Source organism: Symphalangus syndactylus, chromosome 22 (genome assembly GCF_028878055.3).
Source record: "Symphalangus syndactylus isolate Jambi chromosome 22, NHGRI_mSymSyn1-v2.1_pri, whole genome shotgun sequence".
Lineage (NCBI taxonomy): Eukaryota > Metazoa > Chordata > Mammalia > Primates > Hylobatidae > Symphalangus > Symphalangus syndactylus.
The window spans coordinates 58008055-58030424 of record NC_072444.2 but is presented as its reverse complement, the minus strand read 5'-3'; the positions used below and the strand labels follow the sequence as shown (position 1 = coordinate 58030424).

At 36.6% G+C, this 22370-nt stretch overlaps 1 protein-coding gene across 5 annotated transcripts in view; it reads left to right on the top strand.

Annotated features, from left to right (window-relative positions):
• The window catches only part of NCKAP5 (NCK associated protein 5), a 1005982-nt gene that overhangs the window by 465719 nt on the left and 517893 nt on the right, over nucleotides 1-22370 (top strand). For all 5 annotated transcript variants that reach the window (XM_063630959.1, XM_055260746.2, XM_055260747.2 and 2 more), the window contains one exon: nucleotides 1752-1815. In XM_063630959.1, the coding sequence (XP_063487029.1) occupies nucleotides 1752-1815 (64 nt within the window). The remainder of the gene's footprint in view (nucleotides 1-1751; nucleotides 1816-22370) is intronic.

Genomic DNA, 22370 nt, shown 5'->3' with positions numbered 1-22370 from the left:
GATTACTAAAGTGCTATTATGAACATTCTGGTACATGTCTTTTGGTGAACATATATTTCTGTTCAGTTTAGACCTCAGAGTGGAATTGCTGGTTCATAGAGTGTGGAGTATGTGATTCTCCTGTTTTCTCTGACTTTATAAGTATTTGCCAGTGTTACCTCTATACTACATTTTTAACAGTTTCTGGGGAGAGAAGAGATAAATTCATGTGTTTAATTTTCGTATTAAAACAGAAGTCACTCATATCCTTCTTTTTCAATTATTTGTTCCATTAATTTGTTCTTTTCATTGAACTTCTTTGATCTGTTCATCAGGACTTGAGTCAGAGAACACACAGGAGCTTTCTGCCTTGATTACTTGGCCTCTCTACAGAGGCACGTGGCTTCCATCCCTTCGTGGCTCCTTCATATCTACTCTGTTGCCCCTTCTTACAGGTGTACTCACAGGTCCTGCCACAGGCTCCCAAAACTTGTATATCTGGAATGTCTCCTAGTCTAGTCTCCCTTCTTCTAGTCTGAACCTTTAGGTATTTATTCAGAGAGAACTGTTTCTACTAAAAGACTGACCAGCTGCAACCAAACAAAAGCACGTGTCTTCTTGGTAGTCGTAGGCATTTCAAAGATCCAAGCACTTAAGAAAGAAGAAGTTTTCACTTCCATTTTCCACAGTGGGAAAATTTTCTGGGGATTGAACTGCATCCTCTGTTTGCATATAGCCAATCCTGGGCAAAGAGAAGACTAAGGGATGAAATATCACTCAAATAGTTTCTCATCTTGATAGTAGTATAGTAGTAGAAGAATATCAGGGGAAATCCTTACTAAAGCTAACATTTTAGGGGTTACCAGAAGAGTTCACTTACCCCTATGACATCTATCAACTATTTTAAAGAACAATTGAAAAGCTGTCCAAAATGCAGGCATCTATCACTTTACAAAAGTATTCTTAAAATTTTGATGAATATTGGATATATTTTAAGTGAAACCAGAATTATAAGGGATCTAAAAATGAATCCCATTGTTAAATAAGGAGTACTAAAATAAATAATCTGATTTTTAAATCTACATTTTATATTACCTACACACTGAAAAAATGATAAGCAGACTTTTTATTTAGGCTTTGAAGTAAGGAAATCTAAAATTTGATTCCAAAAAACTACTATATACCAGCTTAGGACTCAGTGTATTAGCCTTTTTGGGCCTCAGTTCTTCATCTATAAAATGGGCATAGTGAAATCACCCATGGGATTGTTGTCAGGCTCAAATGAGAACAGGTGCAATGCCCAGCATGATGCCTGTTACGTAGCAAGCATACAATTGTTATTTTAAAAATAGTAAGGAGTTATATTTTGTTTATTTCCTAATATTATTGGTGTGGAGAGCAACAAAAGAAATAAAACTAATTAAAAATGCATAAGCAAAGTTGATAGAGAAAAGTCAACTAAAATATTATAGCCATGAAAAATTTATTTATGAGTGATATATGTTAATGAACTAAAAGCAAAGCATCTACTCAGCATTTAACATTTATTTAGGTATTGTAAAATCTATGGCAAAAATGTCTTTCATGACACTCAGTGAAAACAATGCACTCATGACCAATCAGTTTAAATATTTATAGAAAGTATAGAGGAGGAAGTGAGTTAAACCAAAGAAGGAATTCCTCTAGAGACCTCAGAAGAATGTTTCACGGTCATGCCAGTGTCGCCTCTACCCTGAGAATGGTCAACTAATCATGTGCTTTTGTTTCTCCAGGGAGAAGTTGGCAGTGGCCCGACTACAGCGAGAAGTTGCCCAAAGAACAAGTGAGGGGGCCATGGTAAGTCCTGACTGCCGTCCCATCATTCCACAACGTCCAGAGGTCTCTGGCTTGAAAGCTACTTTGCCTCATTAAAGATACCTAAGGAAAACATTTGCTTGCCGCAAACTTAATGATATTTTGGCAAATGATGTATTTATAATACAATTTATACAGCTCTGCCATTTGCCATCAGAGTGAGAGATATTAATTGAAAAAAAATGAGGCTTTAAATAAGATGTTCACATGTCCAAGGATTATCAGGCTTTGTTTTCTGAAGGTCAGACTTCCAGCAGTGAGCACAATGTCCACAAATGAGTAACAGTTCAACATAATTCAAACCTCTCAGCTCTTTGAACTTAAAAAACAAACAACAGCCATCTTAGTGTTCTGAAAAAAGAACATCAAGACGTTTGCTAATGTAATTGTCTTTATTATTTTCCTTCTCTTCACTATTTGCAATATATTTTTCCTTGTCCTTTTCAGCTTGTGCCATTTGGAAAAGTGATGTTTCCTTGTGTTTTGATTTGTACTAAAAATCAATACAGTTATTTTGGTCCATAGCAACTTCATTTTATAGACTGTCTTTGCTGAAGTATCTGCCTCTGTGCCTCTTATAACATCAGAGATGACTGTCTGGGGACCTGGGGAATGCATGTGTGGAGTAACTGCTGTTGCTGCCTCTGAAACGAAAATACAGCACCAGATTTATTTTTTCCCCCACTTATGGAAAAACAATGGAACGTGTGCAAGTTTTCAATAAAAAAATTAGATAAGTAGCACATTTTTATACCCTGAAGGCTGCTTCCATTTGATTTCGTAAGAGTTAATTGACAGGCCATCCACTGAAAAGGCTAAGACATTTGTAAAATATGCTGGCCTCATACTTCTGTCAACAGGGAAATCAAAGGGCTAGAGTAAGAGGCCAAATGTTGAGTGGGGTCTGGAAGGCACAGTGGCCCTTGAACATGCTAAAATACTTAGGAAGGTGATCACAGTGTTTATTTTGCTAGGAATCTTAATGCAGAAAGAATCTTGAATATTCAAATGGTATGAAGAAACATTCACGGCTGGGTGTGGTGGCTCACGCCTGTTATCTCAACAGTTTGGGAGGCTGAGGTGGGCAGATCACCTGAGGTCAGGAGCTCGAGACCAGCCTGGCCAACATGGTGATACCCTGTCTCTACTAGAAATACAAAAATTAGCTGGGCATGGTGGTGGGCACCTATAATCGCAGCTACTCAGGAAGCTGAGGTATGAGAATCATTTGAACCTGGGAGGCGGAGGTTGCAGCGAGCCGAGATTGTGCCATTGCACTCCAAAGACCCTCTCTCCCAAAAACAAATAAATAAATAAGGAAACATTCACAAGCATCTTTGAGCAATGAAATGGAAACAAGATGGAGAAAATAAAGGCCTAGTTGGATGGTGGAGTGAGCATTTCCAATCTGGACTTTTCACTGCATTTCAAAATGTTGATAGGCTAGGTCGTTCTGTAATGTTCCTGTCTTTAGTTTAGGACTAGCTCCTGCTCACTACTTCGTCAGTGATGTTCTAGTTGAACATGAGGAAGTAACTTAACTTTCGTCGGTCAGTTTCCTCATTTTTAAAATGGGAAGGTGGGAATTTTGTGATTCCTTTAACTTAGTGGATCATGATTTTGAGCATTTGCCCGTGTGAAGTTTTTGTGATATGAATCTCTTTCGTGTAATAACTAAATGTTATTTAAGCTCACAGGAAGAACAGGCCTTGAAAGAATGAACTTTCATTCTTTCTCACTCCGACGTTGAACGTACTTTAGTTGAAATGATCTCAGACAGCTGTCTAGTCTTTTACAAAGACAAAACCCCTTTTTAAAACATTATAGAAGTTCAGTGTAGAAAATACCCAGAAAACACAGGCACAAGGACAAGCCCAGTTGCTTAAAAAATGGCTTTGGAAAAGTTACGAATGTTTCATTATTCTAATTTTAATTTTGGTAATGAAAAATCACACATTTGTATTGATTGGTTAGGCAAATGTTTATTAAAAAAAAACCATTTATTATGTGCCAAGCACTATTCTAGGCACTGGAGAAAGAGTGAACACAGGCAAAATGTGACAGCTTACAGTCCAGTGGTTGGTGAGACAGATATTCAATGTAATTAAAATGTTAGGACATAGAAGCAGCTATGAGAAAATAAAAGAGCAGGGTAGGGGAGATTGGTAGTTATAGGGGCTCACCATTTAAAATAGAACATGCATAGTATTGGGAGGCCATTGGAGGAGGATCATTTGAGCTCAGGAGTTCGAGCCCAGCCTGGGCAACATAGTAAAACCCTGCTCTACAGAAATATAAAAAATTAGCCAGGCGTGGTGGTGCACGCCTGTGATCCCATCTAGTTGGGAGGCTGAGGCAAGAGGATTGTTTAAACCCAGGAGACAGAAGTTGCAGTGAGCCATGATCATACTACCACATTCTAGCCTGGGCGACAGAGCAAAACCCTGTCTCTAAATAAATAAATACATAAATAAATAAATAAATAAATAAATAAATAAATAAATAAATAAAATAGAACAGGCATAGTAGTAAATCACTGAAAAGTTAATATCTGAGCAAAACCTGAAGTAGATGAAGGAGTTTATGCCATGGAGATGTCTGGGGGAGGGGGATTCTAGCAGGGATATCAGCAAATGTAAAGGACTGGAGTGCCAGGGGACTGCACGCGGGCAGGGCTGGCTTGAGAGGAGTGAGGGGAGAAGGTGAAGAGTAAAAGAGAAAGCAAAAAGTGATGGGGTTGGGGGGGTAGGGAGGGTGGGGGGAATGAGTGCACCCTCAAGGTCTCAACGGATCCCTGACTCATGCTTTGAGAGATGGGAACCATTGGAAGGCTTCTAACAAGGCCTAAGTATTAAGTGATTGAACTTAATACTATTCATATTTATTCTTACCATCTCCCTTCCCATTCCATGATTTGTCGCATTTCAATTCCTTGGAGACACCATAAGCCCTGACTTTCATTAATTTATTTTAGTTTTTCTCCCTCTTTCTCAGTAACTGTTTCTCCCTGTTCCTTTACTTAGTCAAACTCTTCTGAGTTTTCTATTTAATTATATGCTTCAGCTTTTCTGCTCCTAGAATTCATTTATTTCTGAAGTCCTGATTCTTTCAGTATCTGACAGCTCCTAAAAAATCAGGCTGTTCTATTAATCCTTTAAATTTAATTATTGCTGTTACAAGGTTTGTTTCACAGAACTTTTGTGACATCTATAGCAGAAATGGAAAACAGTTCATCACAACTAGATCACCATATGTATTTAGAGACTACTGTTTACAGTTTTTTTATATTTTTATTCACATGAAAGGAAAAATGGTATAGAAGAAATTATATAAGCAGTCTTTACAGAAAAGCTATATAATTAAATTGAGGCTGATATTTATTTTTAAAGTTATCAACAAACCTGTTATAATCAAAATCTTCAGTACAAAGCATGCCCTCTTTAAAATTTGGTTTTATGTAATGAATCTCTACACTTACAAGTTTTAAGATAGTACCAAGGCAGCATTTTGAGAGATTTATTTTACATTACATTATATTATATTATGTTATGTTATGTTACGTTACATTACGTTACATTATATTATATTACATTATATTATTTATTTTTGAGATGGAGTTTCGCTCTTGTTGCCCAGGCTAGAGTGCAGTGGCACGGTCTCGGCTCAGTGCAACCTCTGCCTCCTTGGTTGAAGCGATGTTCTTGCCTCAGCCTCCAAAGGAGCTGGAATTATAAGTGCTCACCACCACACCCAGCTCATTTTTGTATTTTTAGTAGATACAGGGTTTCACTAAGTTGGCCAGGCTGGTTTCGAACTCCTGACCTCAGGTAATCCTGCCTTGACCTCCCAAAGTGCTGGGATTACAGGCATAAGCCACCGTGCCTGGCTGAGATTTCTTTTATTTTTTAATAAGCCTTTAATTTTGAAATAATTTTAGATTTACAGAAAAGTTACACACCTACCTACCCTTTACCCATTTTCCCCTAACGTTAAACATCTTATATAATTATGGTGTAATTGTCAAAACTAAGAGATTAACATTGGTATACCACTACTAATTAAACTTAAGACTTTATTAGAGCAGTTTTTCTAGCAATGCTCCTTTTCTGATCTAGGATCCAGTACAGGGTACCACACTGCATTTTCTTCTAAAAAGAAGATGACCCCTTTTTAATGGCTAAGTGAGCACATATGTAGAAGTAGAGTAATCCGAGCTTGAAAGTGAGACCAGCCTGGATCCAAAGTCCATCCCCACCAGTAGTTACCTAAGTAATGTTAGCTTGGACATGTTACTTCACTGTTTTTTTGTTTGTTTGTTTGTTTGTTTTAGTCAATTTTGTCTGCTTTTTTGTTCTGTTCACTCAGATCTTTATTTTTGGCAACTTTCTTCAGCATACTAGATGTTTTATATTTGTTTTCTTTGTTCTTAATTTCCTCTTCCAGGAAATAAATGCCACCATTGTTTTTCATACTTACTGGTCAGTATTTTTTACAAACTCTCTGAGATTATATTTCTGTTCATTCTGGGAGGTTGTTTCAGCTTGTGCTGAAATATCACTGGCTCAGTTTACTGAGAGGCCTCTTCTGTCCTTAACACTTCAGTGTTGTCTTCAATACTGGTATGTATAAAAACGGTCCATCCCACCCCAAGAGTATGAAGGTATTCATTCTCATTATCTTCTAGAACTTTTATAGTTTTTTAAATGTAATTTTTTGCACATTTCAGATGGAATTAATTTGGCATGAGGTAGAGATCAGAGAGAAATTTTTCCCCAAATTAATAGCTAATTTTTCAACATCATGTAATGAATGGTGCAGCCTTTATTACTACCCTTACCGTATTACAAGTGCTCATATCAACCTACATCAATTACTTGACTGCTTATACGTTTCCGTTGAACGTTCTGTTACACAAACTAGTCCTGAAAATAGAAAATGAGATCCTCAACTCACTTTTAAAAAATAAACACTTTTTATTACAGAAAAATTGCAAATATAGTCTAGAGTGTTTTTGTGTATATTCTACCCAGTTTTCTCTATTATGAATACTTTACATTAGCATGGTACACTTGTCACAGTTGATGAGCTAATATTGATACACTATTAATGAAGTCCGTGCTTTATCCAGATTTCTGTAGTTTTAACTGATGTCCTTTTTCTCCTCCAGGATCCAATCCAAGAAACACATTAAATTTACTTATCATACTCCTAAAGCTTCTCTTGGTTTTCACAGTTTCTCAGGCTTTCCTTGTTTTTGATAACTTGGGAATTTTAAGAAGTACTGGTTAAGTTTTTGTGGCATTTGTCTCATTGGGATTTGTCTGATGTTTTTCTGATGATTAGATTTGGGTATATTTTTGGGAAGTGTTTAAAACGTGAGTTAAATTTCCGTTCTTTATCACACCGTATCAAAACTATATATTATCAACATGACTTGTCACTGTTTTTTTGTTTTGAGATAGGATCTTGCTTTGTTGCCCAGGCCAGAGTGCAGTGGTACAGTGTCAGCTCTCTGCAACCTCTCCTGCTGGGCTCAAGAGTTTCTACCACCTCAGCCTCCTGAGTAATTGGGACTACAGGTGCATGCCACCATGCCGTTACTTTTGTAGAGACAGGGTCTCGCCATGTTGTCCAGGCTGGTCTCGAACCCCTGGGCTCAAGTGATCCGCCTGCCTTGACCTCCTAAAGTGTTGAGATTATAGACATGAGCCACCACGCCTGGCCCAGCTTGTCACTGTTGAGATGAATCTTGGTCATTTGGCTGAAGTAGTGTCTGTCAGATTTCTCTGCTGTAAAGTTACTCTTTGCCTCCCCACCACCCTTTCTCTCCTGCACTCTTTGGGAGGAAGTCACTATGCGTAGCACATACTTATGGACATGGGAAATATGCTCCACTTCATTGCGGGTGGAATGTCTACAGAAATTATTTTGAATTCTCCTGCATGGGACGTTTGTCTCTTCTTCCTTATTATTTATTCCATAATTTATTTATATGACTGCTTTGGTATTTATTTTATACTTTGCATTGTAAAGCAGTACTACTTTATTTTTTGGCTCAATTTATCCTAGCTTTTGGTCTTTCTGACATGCTCCCATCTTGGTTTTTTTGTTGTTGTTGTTGTCATTGTTGTTGTTTTTCCTTTTTTTCTTAGCACTTCTTTCTTTCTGGCATTGTAAGATGCTCCAGGCTTGTCTTGGGTATTTCTTACCCCTGTCTTAGAATCAGCAATTTTTCCAAGGTCATCTGGTTCCTGTTAATGGACAGAGTTATTTGAAACCAAGATCTGGGTGCTGTGTACCAGCCCACATTTATAAGGCTTATTTAAAGTGGTATTTATTCCAGGAATGCAATGACTGCCTAACACTGGAAAAATCATTAATATAATTGACAGTAATAATAGATTAAAGGGGAAAACAAATCTCAATACACATATATTGGGAAACCAGCCCCCCAAAAAGCCCCGTAGGTCCTTTCTATTTTCCCTAAGTGTCAGTCGGTCTGAGAAAGAGAAAGAGTACAAAGAGAGAAACTTTGCAGCTGGGTCTCCAGGCGTGACACCACATATTGGTAGGACCGTGATGATGACCCTGAGCTGCAAAACCAGCAAGTTTTTATTAGGGATTTTAAAAGGGGAGGGGGTGAACGAACAGGAAGAAGGTCACAAGGATCACATGCTTCAAAGGGCAATAAAAATCACAAGGAGAAGGCAAAATTAGAATTATTGATGAGGGTCTATGTCCCGCTGTGCATGCATTGTCTTGATAAACATCTGAACAGGAAACAGGGTTCGAGAGCAGAGAACTGGTCTGACTAGAATTTACCAGGCTGGAATTTCCCAATCCTAGTAAGTGTGAGGGTACTGCAGAAGACCAGGGCATATTTCAGTCCTTAACCACATAAGACAGACACTCCCAGAGCAGCCGTCTATAGAACTACCCCCAGAAATGCATTCCTTCCCCAGGGTTATTCCTTGCTGGGAAGAGAATTCAGTGATATTTCTCCTACTTGCACATCCATTTATAGGCTTTCTGCAAGAAGAAACATATGGCTGTATTCTGCCCGACCCTGCATGTAGTCACCCTTGTTCCCTGAAAATTGCTGTTATTCTGTTCTTTTCAGGGTGCACTGATTTCATATTGTTCAAACACACATTTTAGAATCAGATTTCATATTGTTCAAACACACATGTTCTGCAATGAATTTGTACAATAGTGGTCCTGAGGTGATGTACATTGTCAGCTTACAAAGATAATAGGATTAAGAGATTAAAGTAAAGACAGGCATAAGAAATTATGAGAGTATTATTAGGGAAGTGATAAATGTCCATGAAATCTTCACAATTTATGTTCAGAGATTGCAGTAAAGACAGGCATAAGAAATTATAAAAGTATTAATTTGGGGAACTGATAAATGTCCATGGAATCTTCACAATTTATATTCTTCTGCCTCGGCTCCATCTGGTCCCTCTGTTCAGGGTCCCTGACTTCCTACAACACACATAGTATTAGTTTATAATTTTTTTAAAAAATGGAAATTTCCTTAAATTGATAAAGGATATCTCCACTAAGAATCTTTAGTAAACATTGTACTTAATGAGAAATGTGAGAAATATTCCTTTTAAAAATCACAACCAGACTAGAATGCCTTCTGTCACTGCTTCATTTTATTGTTGTACTTCTGGTCCTAGCTACTGGAGTAAGAAAAGTAGTATAAGAGCTGGGCAAAAAGCGTAGTTTAGATTATTTGCAAGTAATGATTGTCTAAGTAGAAAATCTAAAGGAATCTTTAGTCAAAATTTAGAAGATTGCTGTATATAAAATGAATTAATAGAATTCCTACATATCAATCATCAGCCCTTAGAAAATACAGTTGTAAACTATAATATTTAAAATCGTAAAAAAGGCATATAGGAATAAATCTGAGAAGAAATGTATGAGATATTGATGGAGAAAATTATTAATGGATATAAAAAGAGATATATGTATGGCATATTCATGGAAGGGAAGATGGAATACCATAAAGATATCAGCTTACCCCCAAATGATTTATGCTTTCAGTATAATCTTAATGAGAATCCCAAGAAGGTTTTCACAGCATTTGGCAAGCTAATACAAATATTACTATGAAAATATGTAAGTTTAAATACATATGACATGATTATAAAGGAAGATAATGGGAGGATGTGCTGTCCCACTACACTTGAAGATTTATTTTGAAGATAAAGCAAATTAGTGTGATGTTGGGACAAAGATACTCAAATAAACTAGAGAACAGAATGAAAAGCCTTGAAGTAGACCCACACATATATAGGAGTATATAATGGAAGTAGAATTACAATTTAGTGAGAATAAAATGGACAATTTTAAAAGGCTTCTGTGACAATTTTTATCTGTCTGTGTGTCTGTCTATCTATCTATATATCTATCTATCTATCTAGTTTCAGAGTCTGGCTGTGTTACCCAGACTGGAGTGCAGTGGCACAACCTGGCCCATTGCAACTTCTGCCTCCTGGGCTCAAGCGACCCACCTGCCTCAGCCTCCCAAGTACCTGGAACTAAAGGCACACACCATGATGCCTGGCTATTTTTTTTAAAATTTTTTGTAGAGATAAGGTTTCACCATGTTGCCTAGGCTGGTCTAGAACTGCTTGGCTCAAGGGATCCACCTGCCTCAGCCTCTCAAAGTGGTGGAATTACAGGTGTGAGCCACCACGCCTGGCTTGCTGTGACAATTTATATAGTAAATGATACCATTTCATTGCTATCAAACACCATGGGCAAAAGTAAATTTTGGATAAATAAAAGTAAAATATGCAAAGCTAGCTGGTAGGAAAGTGTCATGACCAATAAACATTGAAATTTCTCTTTCAGAAAAATGTACATTGTAAGTCAAAATATCACTGGGTTATCACCCCATGCCCATTTATTTGGGAAAACTTTAGAAGTCTGAAAACATCAGTATTCAAGGATATGTAGAAATGGAAATTCTACATTGTCAGTGGGAGTTTTAATTTCTGTTACCCAGTAAACTTGAAGCCAAAACACAGCCTGTGACCCAGCAATTCCACTTACATGTTTCTGTCCTAGAAAATCACTAACATAGGCAAAAAGTGGCTCATATAAAGATTTACTCTTTAGCACTGTTTCTAAAAATGAAAAAGTCAAAACAATTTCAAGGCCCCTCAGGAAGACAAATGAATAAACTGATTTCTTCAAACAGTGAAATAATATCCAGCAGTTAAAATGAAGTCAGTCTGTGTGTGTGAACATGGCAGATGTCAAAAACAACATAAAAAAATCTAACATGTATGGAAATAACACACGCCAAATTTAGATACCTCTGATGGCGGGGAGTCTTCAGCTATATGCATTTATTTAATGTTTTGATGAAGCAGATATCCTAAAACTGTTTAAAAATTGTGAAATCTGAATGGTATTAACTGATGTCTCATTTTGTGAGTATTTAAAATATTTTATCAGTATCAATCTGATAGATAATTTAAATAAAAATGCTGAAATTAAAAATGAAACCATAATACCATCAGAAAATAAGACACAAGAAAGTAGAAGAAAATATTAGCTTTCCTGGGGGAAATTTTAGAGAATATGTTTTTTCATTTTTATGATCTGGGGATAGTGAAGGCATGTCTAAGCATGACACTAGGGTCATAAACTGTGAAGGTAAAAGTTAGAGAATAGATATTGTAAAAAGCAATAACTTCTGTTGAGCAAAAGGTTACATAAAACCAAGTTAATAAATTAAACACCCTCTTTTTTATTTCAACAGATAAAACACTTGTAATGAGATAAAATTCTAGGAATTTGCAAAGAAATCTTCAGAATAATGCTGTGGATTATATAGCTGATTTAGTCCAACTTTAAACTATCTTTCAAAAGCTGGAGCAGTTTGAAACCTTTAGATTTTCCTAGGATTCTTTCAAGGAAAAATACTATTCCCAAAGATCATATTCTTTTTGTATAGCACTCTGCCCACCAGGTAACCCCTGCTGACTCCAGGACTGCCCACACTTAGATTTAGGTAAATTCCTCCCTTCTTTTATTCCAAGTCAGATACTGGAGGCAGAGATAGCATTCTGCCGGGAACCATGGAGATTTTATCCTGGTTTGTTCGTTTTCAAATAAGGCAAGAATTTTAGAAGACAACTTTCTTTTTTTTTTCTTTTTTTTTAATTATTATACTTTAAGTTCTAGGGTACATGTGCACAACGTGCAGGTTTGTTACACATGTATACATGTGCCATGTTGGTGTGCTGCACCTATTAATTCGTCATTTACATTAGGTATATCTTCTAATGCTATCCCTCCCCACTCTCCCCACCCCACGACAGGCCCCAGTGTGTGATGTTCCCCTTCCTGTGTCCAAGTGTTCTCATTGTTCAATTCCCACCTATGAATGAGAACATGCAGTGTTTGGTTTTCTGTTGTTGAGATAGTTTGCTCAGAATGATGGTTTCCAGCTTCATCTATGTCCCTACAAAGGACATGAACTCATCCTTTTTATGGCTGCATAGTATTCCATGGTGTATATGTGCCACATTTTCTTAATCCCGTCTATCATTGATGGACATTTGGGTTGGTTCCAAGTCTTTGCTATTGTGAATAGTGCCACAATAAACATATGTGTGCATGTGTCTTTATAGAAGCATGATTTGTCCTTTGGGTATATACCCAGTAATGGGATGGCTGGGTCAAATGGTGTTTCTACTTCTAGATCCTTGAGGAATCACCACACTGTCTTCCAGAATGGTTGAACTACTTTACAGTCCCACCAACAGTGTAAAAGTGTTCCTATTTCTCCACATCCTCTCCAGCACCTGTTGTTTCCTGACTTTTTAATGATTGCCATTCTAACTGGTGTGAGATAGTTTCTCTTTGTGGTTTTGATTTGCATTTCTCTGATGGCTAGTGATGATGAGCATTTTTTCATGTGTCAGCTGCATAAATGTCTTCTTTTGAGAAGTGTCTGTTCATCTCCTTTGCCCACTTTTTGATGGGGTTGTTTGATTTTTTCTCGTAAATTTGTTGAAGTTCTTTGTAGATTCTGGATATTAGCCCTTTGTCAGATTGGTAGATTGCAAAAATTTTCTTCCATTCTGTAGGTTGCCTGTTCACTCTGATGGTAGTTTCTTTTGCTGTGCAGAAGCTCTTTAGTTTAATTAGATCCCATTTGTCAATTTTGGCTTTGTTGCCTTTGCTTTTGGTGTTTTAGACCTGAAGTCCTTGCCCATGCCTATGTCCTGAATGGTATTGCCTAGGTTTTCTTCTAGGGTTTTGATAGTTTTGGGTCTAACATTTAAGTCTTTAATCCATCTTGAATTAATTTTTGTATAAGGTGTAAGGAAGGGATCCAGTTTCAGCTTTCTACATATGGCTAGCCAGTTTTCCCAGCACCACTTATTACATAGGGAATCCTTTCCCCATTTCTTGTTTTTGTCAGGTTTGTCAAAGATCAGACAGTTGTAGATGTGTGGGATTGTTTCTGAGGGCTCTGTTCTGTTCCATTGGTCAATGTATCTGTTTTGCTACCAGTACCATGCTGTTTTGGTTACTGTAGCCTTGTAGTATAGTTTAAAGTCAGGTCACATGATGCCTCCAGCTTTGTTCTTTTGGCTTAGGATTGACTTGGTGATGTGGGCTCTTTTTTGGTTCCATATGAACTTTAAAGTAGTTTTTTCCAATTGTGTGAAGAAAGTCATTGGTAGCTTGACAGGGATGGCATTGAATCTATAAATTGCCTTGGGCAGTATGGCCATTTTCACGATATTGATCCTTCCTATCCATGAGCATGGAATGTTCTTCCATTTGTTTGTGTTCTCTTTTATTTCATTGAGCAGTGGTTTGTAGTTCTTCAATGTTCTTAAGCACAGAATCTCCTAGTCCTCTTGTGGCTGGAATGGCCTTATATGTCTCTGTGTTGTTTTTGAAATGAGGCAGAGAAGCATAGGACACCATGAAGCATGATACTTTCTTTCCATTGTACTTTGAGAAATTGTCGTAAAACTTACATGTGGTGAAATGCATGTCTTCATTGTCTAATTTGATGAGTTTAGATCATCTTGTGAAACAACACCCTGATCCAGGTATAGAATATCTTTATCACCACAATAAATTCTCTTTTAACTCTTGTCAGCCACATACCCACCACTGCATAAACAATCACTGATATACTTTATGTAATGTATGTATCAGTCTTGCCTGTTTTTGAACTTTATGTAAATGTTTACAGTGTGTACTCTTTTGTGCCTGGCTTCTTTGCTTCAACCTAATGTTTTTGAGATTCATCTATATTTTGTGTGTCTTGGTACAGTAGTCAGTCCTCTTTTATCTAAGGTTTCAGTAGCTGCCGTTTCTATTATCTGTGGTTAGCTGTAGTCTGAAAATATTGAGTAGAACATCCTGTAAGTAAATCATAAGTTATAAATTGTGTGCCCTTCTGAGTAACATGATGAAATCAAATGGCATCTTGTGCTGTCTGATGATGTGAGTGATTCTTATGTCCAGCAGATTCACTCTGTAGTCGCCACTGCCTGTTAGTCACTTAGTAGCCAGCCTGGTTATCACATCAACTATCGTGGTATCGCAGTGCTTGTTTCCAAGGAACACCTATTTTACTTTTACTCTAGGATATTGTTATAATGATACTATTTTATTATTGTCGTTAATCTCTTACTGTGCACAATTTAGAATCTAAACTTTATCATAAGTACATGTGTATTATAAGAAAAAAATAGTATATATAGGGTTTGGTACTACATGTGGTTTCAGGGTCCTGGAACATATTCCCTGTGGATAAGCGGGGACAACTGTAGCTTGGTTTTTAAAAAATAGCTGAGTGGTATGTTTCTTTATGAATACAATACAATTTGTTTATCCACATTCCTTTTGACAGATATTTGGGCTGTTTGCAGTGTGGCGTATTACAAATAAGGCTGCTATGAAATTCTTGTGCAATTGTTTTTGTAAACGTATCAGTCTGTTATGAGAAATGATTGGCAAATATGTTCTCCTATTCTGTAGATATTCTTTTAGCTTTCTTGATATTGTCCTTTAAAACATGAATGTTTTGAATTTTGAAGAATTCCAATTTGGTTTTTCTTTCGTTGCTTTTACTTCTGGTATCATATCTAAGAAGTCTTTAACTAACCCAGTCATAAAAATTTTCCTGTAAGAGTTTTATAGTTTTAGCCCTTCCTTACATTGAAGTCTGTGGTCTTTTTTCAATTATTTTTTTGTGTGTGGCTTAAGGAATGGGTCCAACCTCATTCTTTTGCATATGGCTATCTAATCGTCCTAGCACCATTTGTTGAAAAGAATATATTTTTCTTTATTGAATTGCTTTGGTGCTCTTTTTAAAAATCAGTTGACATGAACATGAAGGTTTGTTTCTGAACTTTGAATTCTATTACATTGATCTATTAGTCTATCTGTGTGCCAGTAACAAACTCTCTAGGTTACTGTAGTAATCAAATAACACAAGTACTACTATAGTAAGTTTTAGAATTGAGGGAATTGAGAAGTGTGTCTTCTCTTTTTTCTTTTCTTTAAAGAATTTTTTGCTTTTCTAAGCTCTTTGCATTTGCATTTCCATATCAATTTTAGCATCGGCTTGTTCATTTATGCAAAAAAAAAAAAAAAAAAGAAAAAAAAAAGCCAACTGGGATTTTGATAGGAATTGCGTTGAATGGGTCAAATTAGTTCTGTTGGGTCTTGGGTTTCATATGAATGAAATCTGAGCTATATGCTTTTTTGTGTCTTAATTCTTCCACACAGCATAATGTTGTTGAAATTCATTCATGTCATTGTATAAATTAGTAAGTAGTTCCTTCCTTTAGTTGCTGATTAGTAGTTCATTGTATAAATATACACACATTTATTATACATTTGGGTGGTTTCCAGTTTTTGGCTGGTATGAATTAAGCTACTATGAACATTCATGTGCAAGTCATTATTATGGGCATATATTTTTATTTCTCTTTGATAAATACCTAGGAGTGAAATTGCTGGTATTATGGTATATGTTTAACTTTAAAATAATGAACGATTCTGTTTCTCAAAGTAGCTGTTCCATTTTACATTTCCACTAGAAATATATGAGAGATTTGGTTGATTGATATTCTTGTTAACATTTGAAATAGTTTTCTTTTTAGCCAGTGTAATTGATATGTATTTATATCTCAGGCATTAATTTGCATTACCTTGATGATAAAAGATGTTGAGTACTTTTCATGTGCTTATTGTCCGTTTATGTATTTGTTAAATTATTTTGCCTATTTGAGGGAGGTGACTGCTTTTTAAAGAAATCATTGAGCGGTATGAGTTCTTTACATATTTTGAATATAAGTCTCTTGTCAAAATATGTGTTGCAATTTTTCCCCCATTCTTTGGTTTGCATATTTATTTTAAATAATGGTGTCTTTAGGTGAACAGAAGCAGTCTAGTATTAAAACTCTATTTATTTTTCTAGTTTATGCTTTCTGTATTCTAAGAACATTTGCCTACTCTATGTTTACAAAAAATATTGTTTTGTGTTTTCTTCTACAAGTTTTATAGTTTTAGATTTTATGTTTTAAGTCCATGATCTGTTGGGACTTAATTTTTATCTATGATGTGTGTTTAGGGGTTAAGTTGTATTTTTTAAAATGTAGATATCCACATTTGTATCATTTTTTGAAATGAATTTACTTACTTTATTGAATTTCTTGGTGCCTTTGCTGAAAACCCTGTGCCTCTATATGCACAAGTCAATATTTGGACTCTAACTTCTTTTATTTCTGTTTGTTTGTGCTTTTCAAATACCACACTGTTTGATTATTTTGATCGTGTAATAAGATTTTAAAAAAGAACTTTGTTCGTTTCCAAGATATTTTTGCTGTTCTAGGTCCCTGTAATTTCCATGCCAATATTGGAAACAGCTTGTCAATTTCCTCACACTACCTCCAGTGACTTTTTAATAATAGCATTGAATCTCTGTATCGATGCGGGCAGAAGTGACATCTTAAAATATTGAATCTTTTAATCCACAAATATTATGTAAATCTCTATTCATTTATATCTTTCTTAATATCTCTCAGCAATATTTGATAGTTGTTGGCATAGAGCTCCTGAGCCCTAATTATTTTTTACTTTTTGATGACAATGAAATGAAACTTGTTACAAGTTTTATTTTCTAAAAGCTTGTTGGTAGTTTCTTCCTTTCAGAACTTCAAAAATGTTCTACTTCCTTCTGGTTTCCATGATTTCTAAAGAGAAACCTATAGTCATTAGAATTATTCTTCCCTAGTTTCTTCCTCTGGCAATTTTCAATATTATTCTTATTTTTTTCTTTAGTTTCCTGCAGTGTGGTTATGATGTGTTTGGGCATCGATTTCTTTGAAATTATCCTGTTTGGGGTTCACTGAGTTTCTTGAATCAGCAAATTTGTCTTCCACCAAATTATTTCTTCAAATACATATATGTTTGCACCACACTTTTTCTCCTGTGTTTCTGAGGCTGTTGATATAAATGCTATAACTTTTATTATTGCCCTTTATTTTTGTTCTTTTTTGAACATGTTGGTTAATGCATATCAGTATATTTTCACATTAATTGATTCTTGATCATCTCCATTCTGGTATTGTCAATCCAGTGAATATTTTATTTTGCTTTCTCTAATTTTTCAGTTTTAACATTTTTCTTTGTATCTTCTGTTTCTTTGCTGAGACATTCTATCTTTCCGCTTTTTCAAGAGTTTACTCTTTTTTTTTTTTTTTTTTTCTGAGATGGAGTCTCGCTCTGTCACAAGGCTGGAGTGCAGTGGCACCAGCTTGGCTCACTGCAGTCTCCGCCTCCTGGATTCAAGCGATTCCCCTGCCTCAGCCTCCTGAGTATCTGGGACTATAGGAATGCACCACAACGCATGGCTAATTGTTTGTATTTTTAGTAGAGGTGGGGTTTCACCATGTTGGCCAGGATGGTCTCTATCTCGACCTCATGATCTGCCCACCTTGGCTTCCCAAAGTGCTGGGATTACAGGCATGAGCCATCATGCCCAGCTGTTTGCTCTTCTTTTTAAAAGAAGGTTATATTTCGTTCTTTAAAGCCCTGTTTTTTTTTTTTTTTTTCTTAAACCAACATCTGTGTCATCTTGGGGTTGTTATCTGTTGATCTTTTTTTCTCATGAGTTGAGATTTTCCCTATTCTTCATATGTTGGATATGTATTCATATATTGGACAGTATTTTGGATATTGTATTATGGTATTCTTTGTCTTGCTTTAATTCAAAAGATAATGTGGATTTGTTTTGTTTTAGCTGGCAATTGGCCAGGTGAGGTTCAGGACTCAAGTTCTGACCTGCCTTCTGTGGGCTGTGGCTCTAATATCACCTGACTTTCCACAGTATTCACAATACTTTTTGGATTTGTTCCCATGTGCGCACTACCTGAGGCCAGTGTGACCTCGTCTCTGGTCTTCTTTGTGGTGTTTGTGATCAGATCCACACAGGTGTAGTTCAGAGGCAAGCATAGTACTTCATGTGCGACTTTATGGTATTGCTCCTTTGATGGTTCCCTCTCTTTGTGAGCTCTCTGGCATTTTTAGCCTCATTGGAGCCTCCTTTCCTGATCTTTTATCTGGAAAGCTGGAACATTAGTTTTTCTTCTCTTCTGCCCACTTCTCATGATTGCAACTATGTCTAGAACAAAACAGTCAGAAGATAGAGAGGGGGAAAAAGATATTTGAAATTTGTTTCTTACTCTTCTGATTGAAGCTCCCCTGGGAAGGAACAAGGTCCCCCCTCCTTCAGAGCTTTAGGTGATGACCCTGCCATCTGAGTGCCAACCTTCTGCTGCCACCATCAGTGCAGATTTGTCTGGGGCTTGGGAACAAGAGAAGGAAACTAGGAAAAAACTAAACATTGTATGTCCCTGCTCCTCTGATCCTTTGGGGCTCCCTTTCCTGCTCCTTGGACTAGAAAGAGAGCTGCTTCTGGAGCTTATTCTGTCCACATCTGGTGTATACTTCTGAGTTTTGGGCTGTGAGTCTAGACCTGGTGATACCAGGCGGTGAAAAATGGTAGGCTCACTGCTGGTTCAGCGGAACTTCTAATTCTGGTTTCCTTCTCCACTGCTACTGTTTACTTTCTAGAATCTTTAGAAAGATGTTCCATGTCTGGGATTTATATTTGTGTTCTGTGGTACAGACTGTGGTAGTTCCACTCTCAGCCTTTCCACCTTAGTGCTCTTCTCTGCATTAGAGGCTGTAGCAGTATATTCAGTGAAGATGTCAAGTGCTTGTGTGCCTCAGTTCTCTTACTTTTGTCCCCAGCTTTAGGAAGCTCTATGCCTTGGATCCTCAGGGTAATTCGCTCTTAGCTCTCCCTGACCCATCCCCAGCAGCCAGTATTTCCTGCCTAGTACTTATTAGAAGTCCAGATATACCTCAGGGGGTTCCTGTTCCCTGCTCTTAGCTTTCAATGGTCCCTGAAGCTCATACACTTTAGAAGTTCCTCTTTCTCTCACCCATCATTTCCAGTTGAAGATTCTGTGAAGGTCCATGGCAGAACATTGGCAGGTGGGTAGCTGGAACTGCCTGGGGATTCTAAACCAACACACGAGCATACTGAACCTTCATATTTTTGTAAAACGTTACCTGGTTTCTTCTAACTCCTATTAATGGCAGCCTTCTCTTCTGTCCATCGTTTTACCCAGAAAGAAGGAAGCCTTGGGTCTCCTCTTTATTTCCTTGGGGGAGCCAGGTGGCCGGGGAATCAGTTCCTGGGTTTCAGTTCATGTATGTTTCTTAATGGCTTTACTTCTCTAACAGGGATTAAAATTCATAATCTTGACTCTATCAGTCTTATTTTCCTTGTTAGGGTGGAAACCATGTTTTCCTGAAATATACTGTATCACAAGCTAAGTTTTATTTTTTCCTGTCAATATGTTATGCAGTTATTTCAGTACCATTTGTCGAACAAGCTTCTCTTACGGTGTTGAATCGCCTTGGCATATTTGTCAAATTTTTTTTTCTGATTATTACTAAAATTCAATTTCAGAATTTCTGATTTTCATGATATTCCAAAGATCCATCATAAGGCCACTTTCAAGTGTAATTATCTCAATTTCTACACTAGTTAATTTCCATTCTTATCTTTGCCATTCTTCAATGGCCCAGACAAGGAAAATATCCTCTTCAGTATTTATGGAGAACTTTCATCCAAATACCTTTTGCCTAGTGATTGATAGTGGCTTGAGTGGAAGACAAAATGAATTAAGAGGAAAGCATGACAAATGTAAGCTAGATTTTACACTTACTTTGAAGAGCTTTCTGTTGTCAAGGAGTCTGTGCTGCAAATGATTCTGGTTTCGTCTGTTCTCTGGACATCCTGGAAAAGTGCTTTCACTCAATTCTTGGAAATCTGTGTCATCTAATAATCACATATTCTGAAACTTTTAACTTTTGTCATTTCGATAGCCACACTTTTTAGAAGAACCTAATTTTTGAGCTCATAACCTGAGTGTCTTGATTTTGTGCCCATCTGATTATTCATGTTGTCCTGGCACACAGCTCTAGCTACACTGCAGAGTTCGTGCACAAGTAAGTGAGGCGGCTTTTTACTGTTGGTTACTGCTTCTGAGATGAACCTTCGGCTCAGAGCACCTGCAGTATATGGTATGAGAAGCAGCGGTTCAAATAAACTGGAGAAACTCAGCATCTTATATGCCTGTATTAGTGATTCATTCGATATGTAATTATAATAGAAGCTCTGAGGAGTCTTGGTGAGTAGACAGCTAACTTTGCTCAACTACTGTTAAATTTTAACTCAATGGAGCTAGAATATTTTTTGCATATATACCTATGAACAATCAGTTGTCTAGTATCTGTCTATACTTCCATGATCTCTTTTATCTAGCATAATAATTACCTCTTTATTTTCTGGGTCTGTGAATGCAGGAATACAAATGCATTCTTCTTAGAATAATTCACTTCACATGATTAGCACCAATATTTAGTTATATAAAATGTAAATTTTAGTATTAGGTGTAAAAGTGAGCAAGATCAAAGCTGCAGAGAATAAAAGATTATAGGAAGAGGTGTATAATTACCAGAAATAGGAAACACGGGGATAGATAGTAGGAACATGGAAATTCAGGAGAGAAGTTCACCTTGGAATAGTAGAAATAAAAATCATAACATCAGTGTCCTTTGCATGAGAGCTGTGCTTGCCAGATGTGAGATCACAGAGGAGGATGTGCTTGTCCTACACGTAATTAAACTAAGAAGTAAGGAAGCCAGGAAACTGACTTGTCGGTTCCTGATGCTAAGTATTGTTCCTACCGTATATGTGGAATAAGATGCATTTCAACAGCTTTGTGTGGAGGAAGATTTTTTTTTCAGCCATTGGGTAAAAATCATAGAATCATATCATATTTGCTCATCTGTGTTCTATTGCTTCATGATGTGTAAACTGAGATACACCAGCCTAAGTGAGTGATTAATTCAGGTATAGGATAACCACTTTTAAACCCTTTTCAAAGAGAGCTACTGCCACCTTTCTCTAGCTTTCATTAGTTTTTATTTTAAAAAAAGGAGCCTTAGAAAAATGTTCACTTTCTTACCTGAGTGCATACTAATGAGAACATCATATATATGGGTGTATATGTATATGAATGTATATTTGTGCGTAACTGTGTATTAAATTTAAAAGCAGTAAAATCACTGTCAGCTTGCCCTTAGCAACTGTAACACAGCTGCTGATCCAATTTGTTTGTAGAAAATTATCAACATGCTTAATTTTTGACTAAAATATGTTGGTATTTTGTAGAAACAGTCTTTTAAAATATACTTTGGAATTAAATCAGAAATTTTATTTCTATATCAAAAGACAAAGTACATCCAAATGACACAGAGACTACAAATATTCTAGCTCCACTGAGTTTAAAGTTTAATAGTAGTTAAGCAAAGTTAGCTGTCTACTCACCAAGACTCCTCAGAGCTTCTAATACAATTACATGTTGGTTGAATCACTAATACAGGCACATAAGATAGTGAGTTTCTCCAGTTTATTTGAACTGCTGCTTTTTATACCAACTACTGGTGTTTATATTTATAAATTTCATAAAATTATAATAATCACTAGAATACACTAAATTTTAAGATGCTTGAAAAGTGAAAGTGTCTTCTTGCAGAAGTTAATAATTCCTCTAGCTGTTTAACAAAAGTTTTCATTGCTAGATAACTACCGTACATTCACATGAAGTTGTAAGAAATCATACAGAGAGTGATCAGAGGACCCCTTACCCAATTTCCTCCTATGGTAACACCTTGCAAAACTATACTAAAATCATGGTATCAGTTGACATTGATACAGTCAAAACACAAAGATTTCTACCACCACGTGGATCTCTTATGTTGTGCTTTCATAGCCACAACCATTTCCCCTTCTCCCCATGCCCTCTATAACTCTGGCACCCGTTAATCTATTCCCACATTTCTATCATGTTGTCATTTCAAGAATGTTACATAAATGGAATCATGTATTA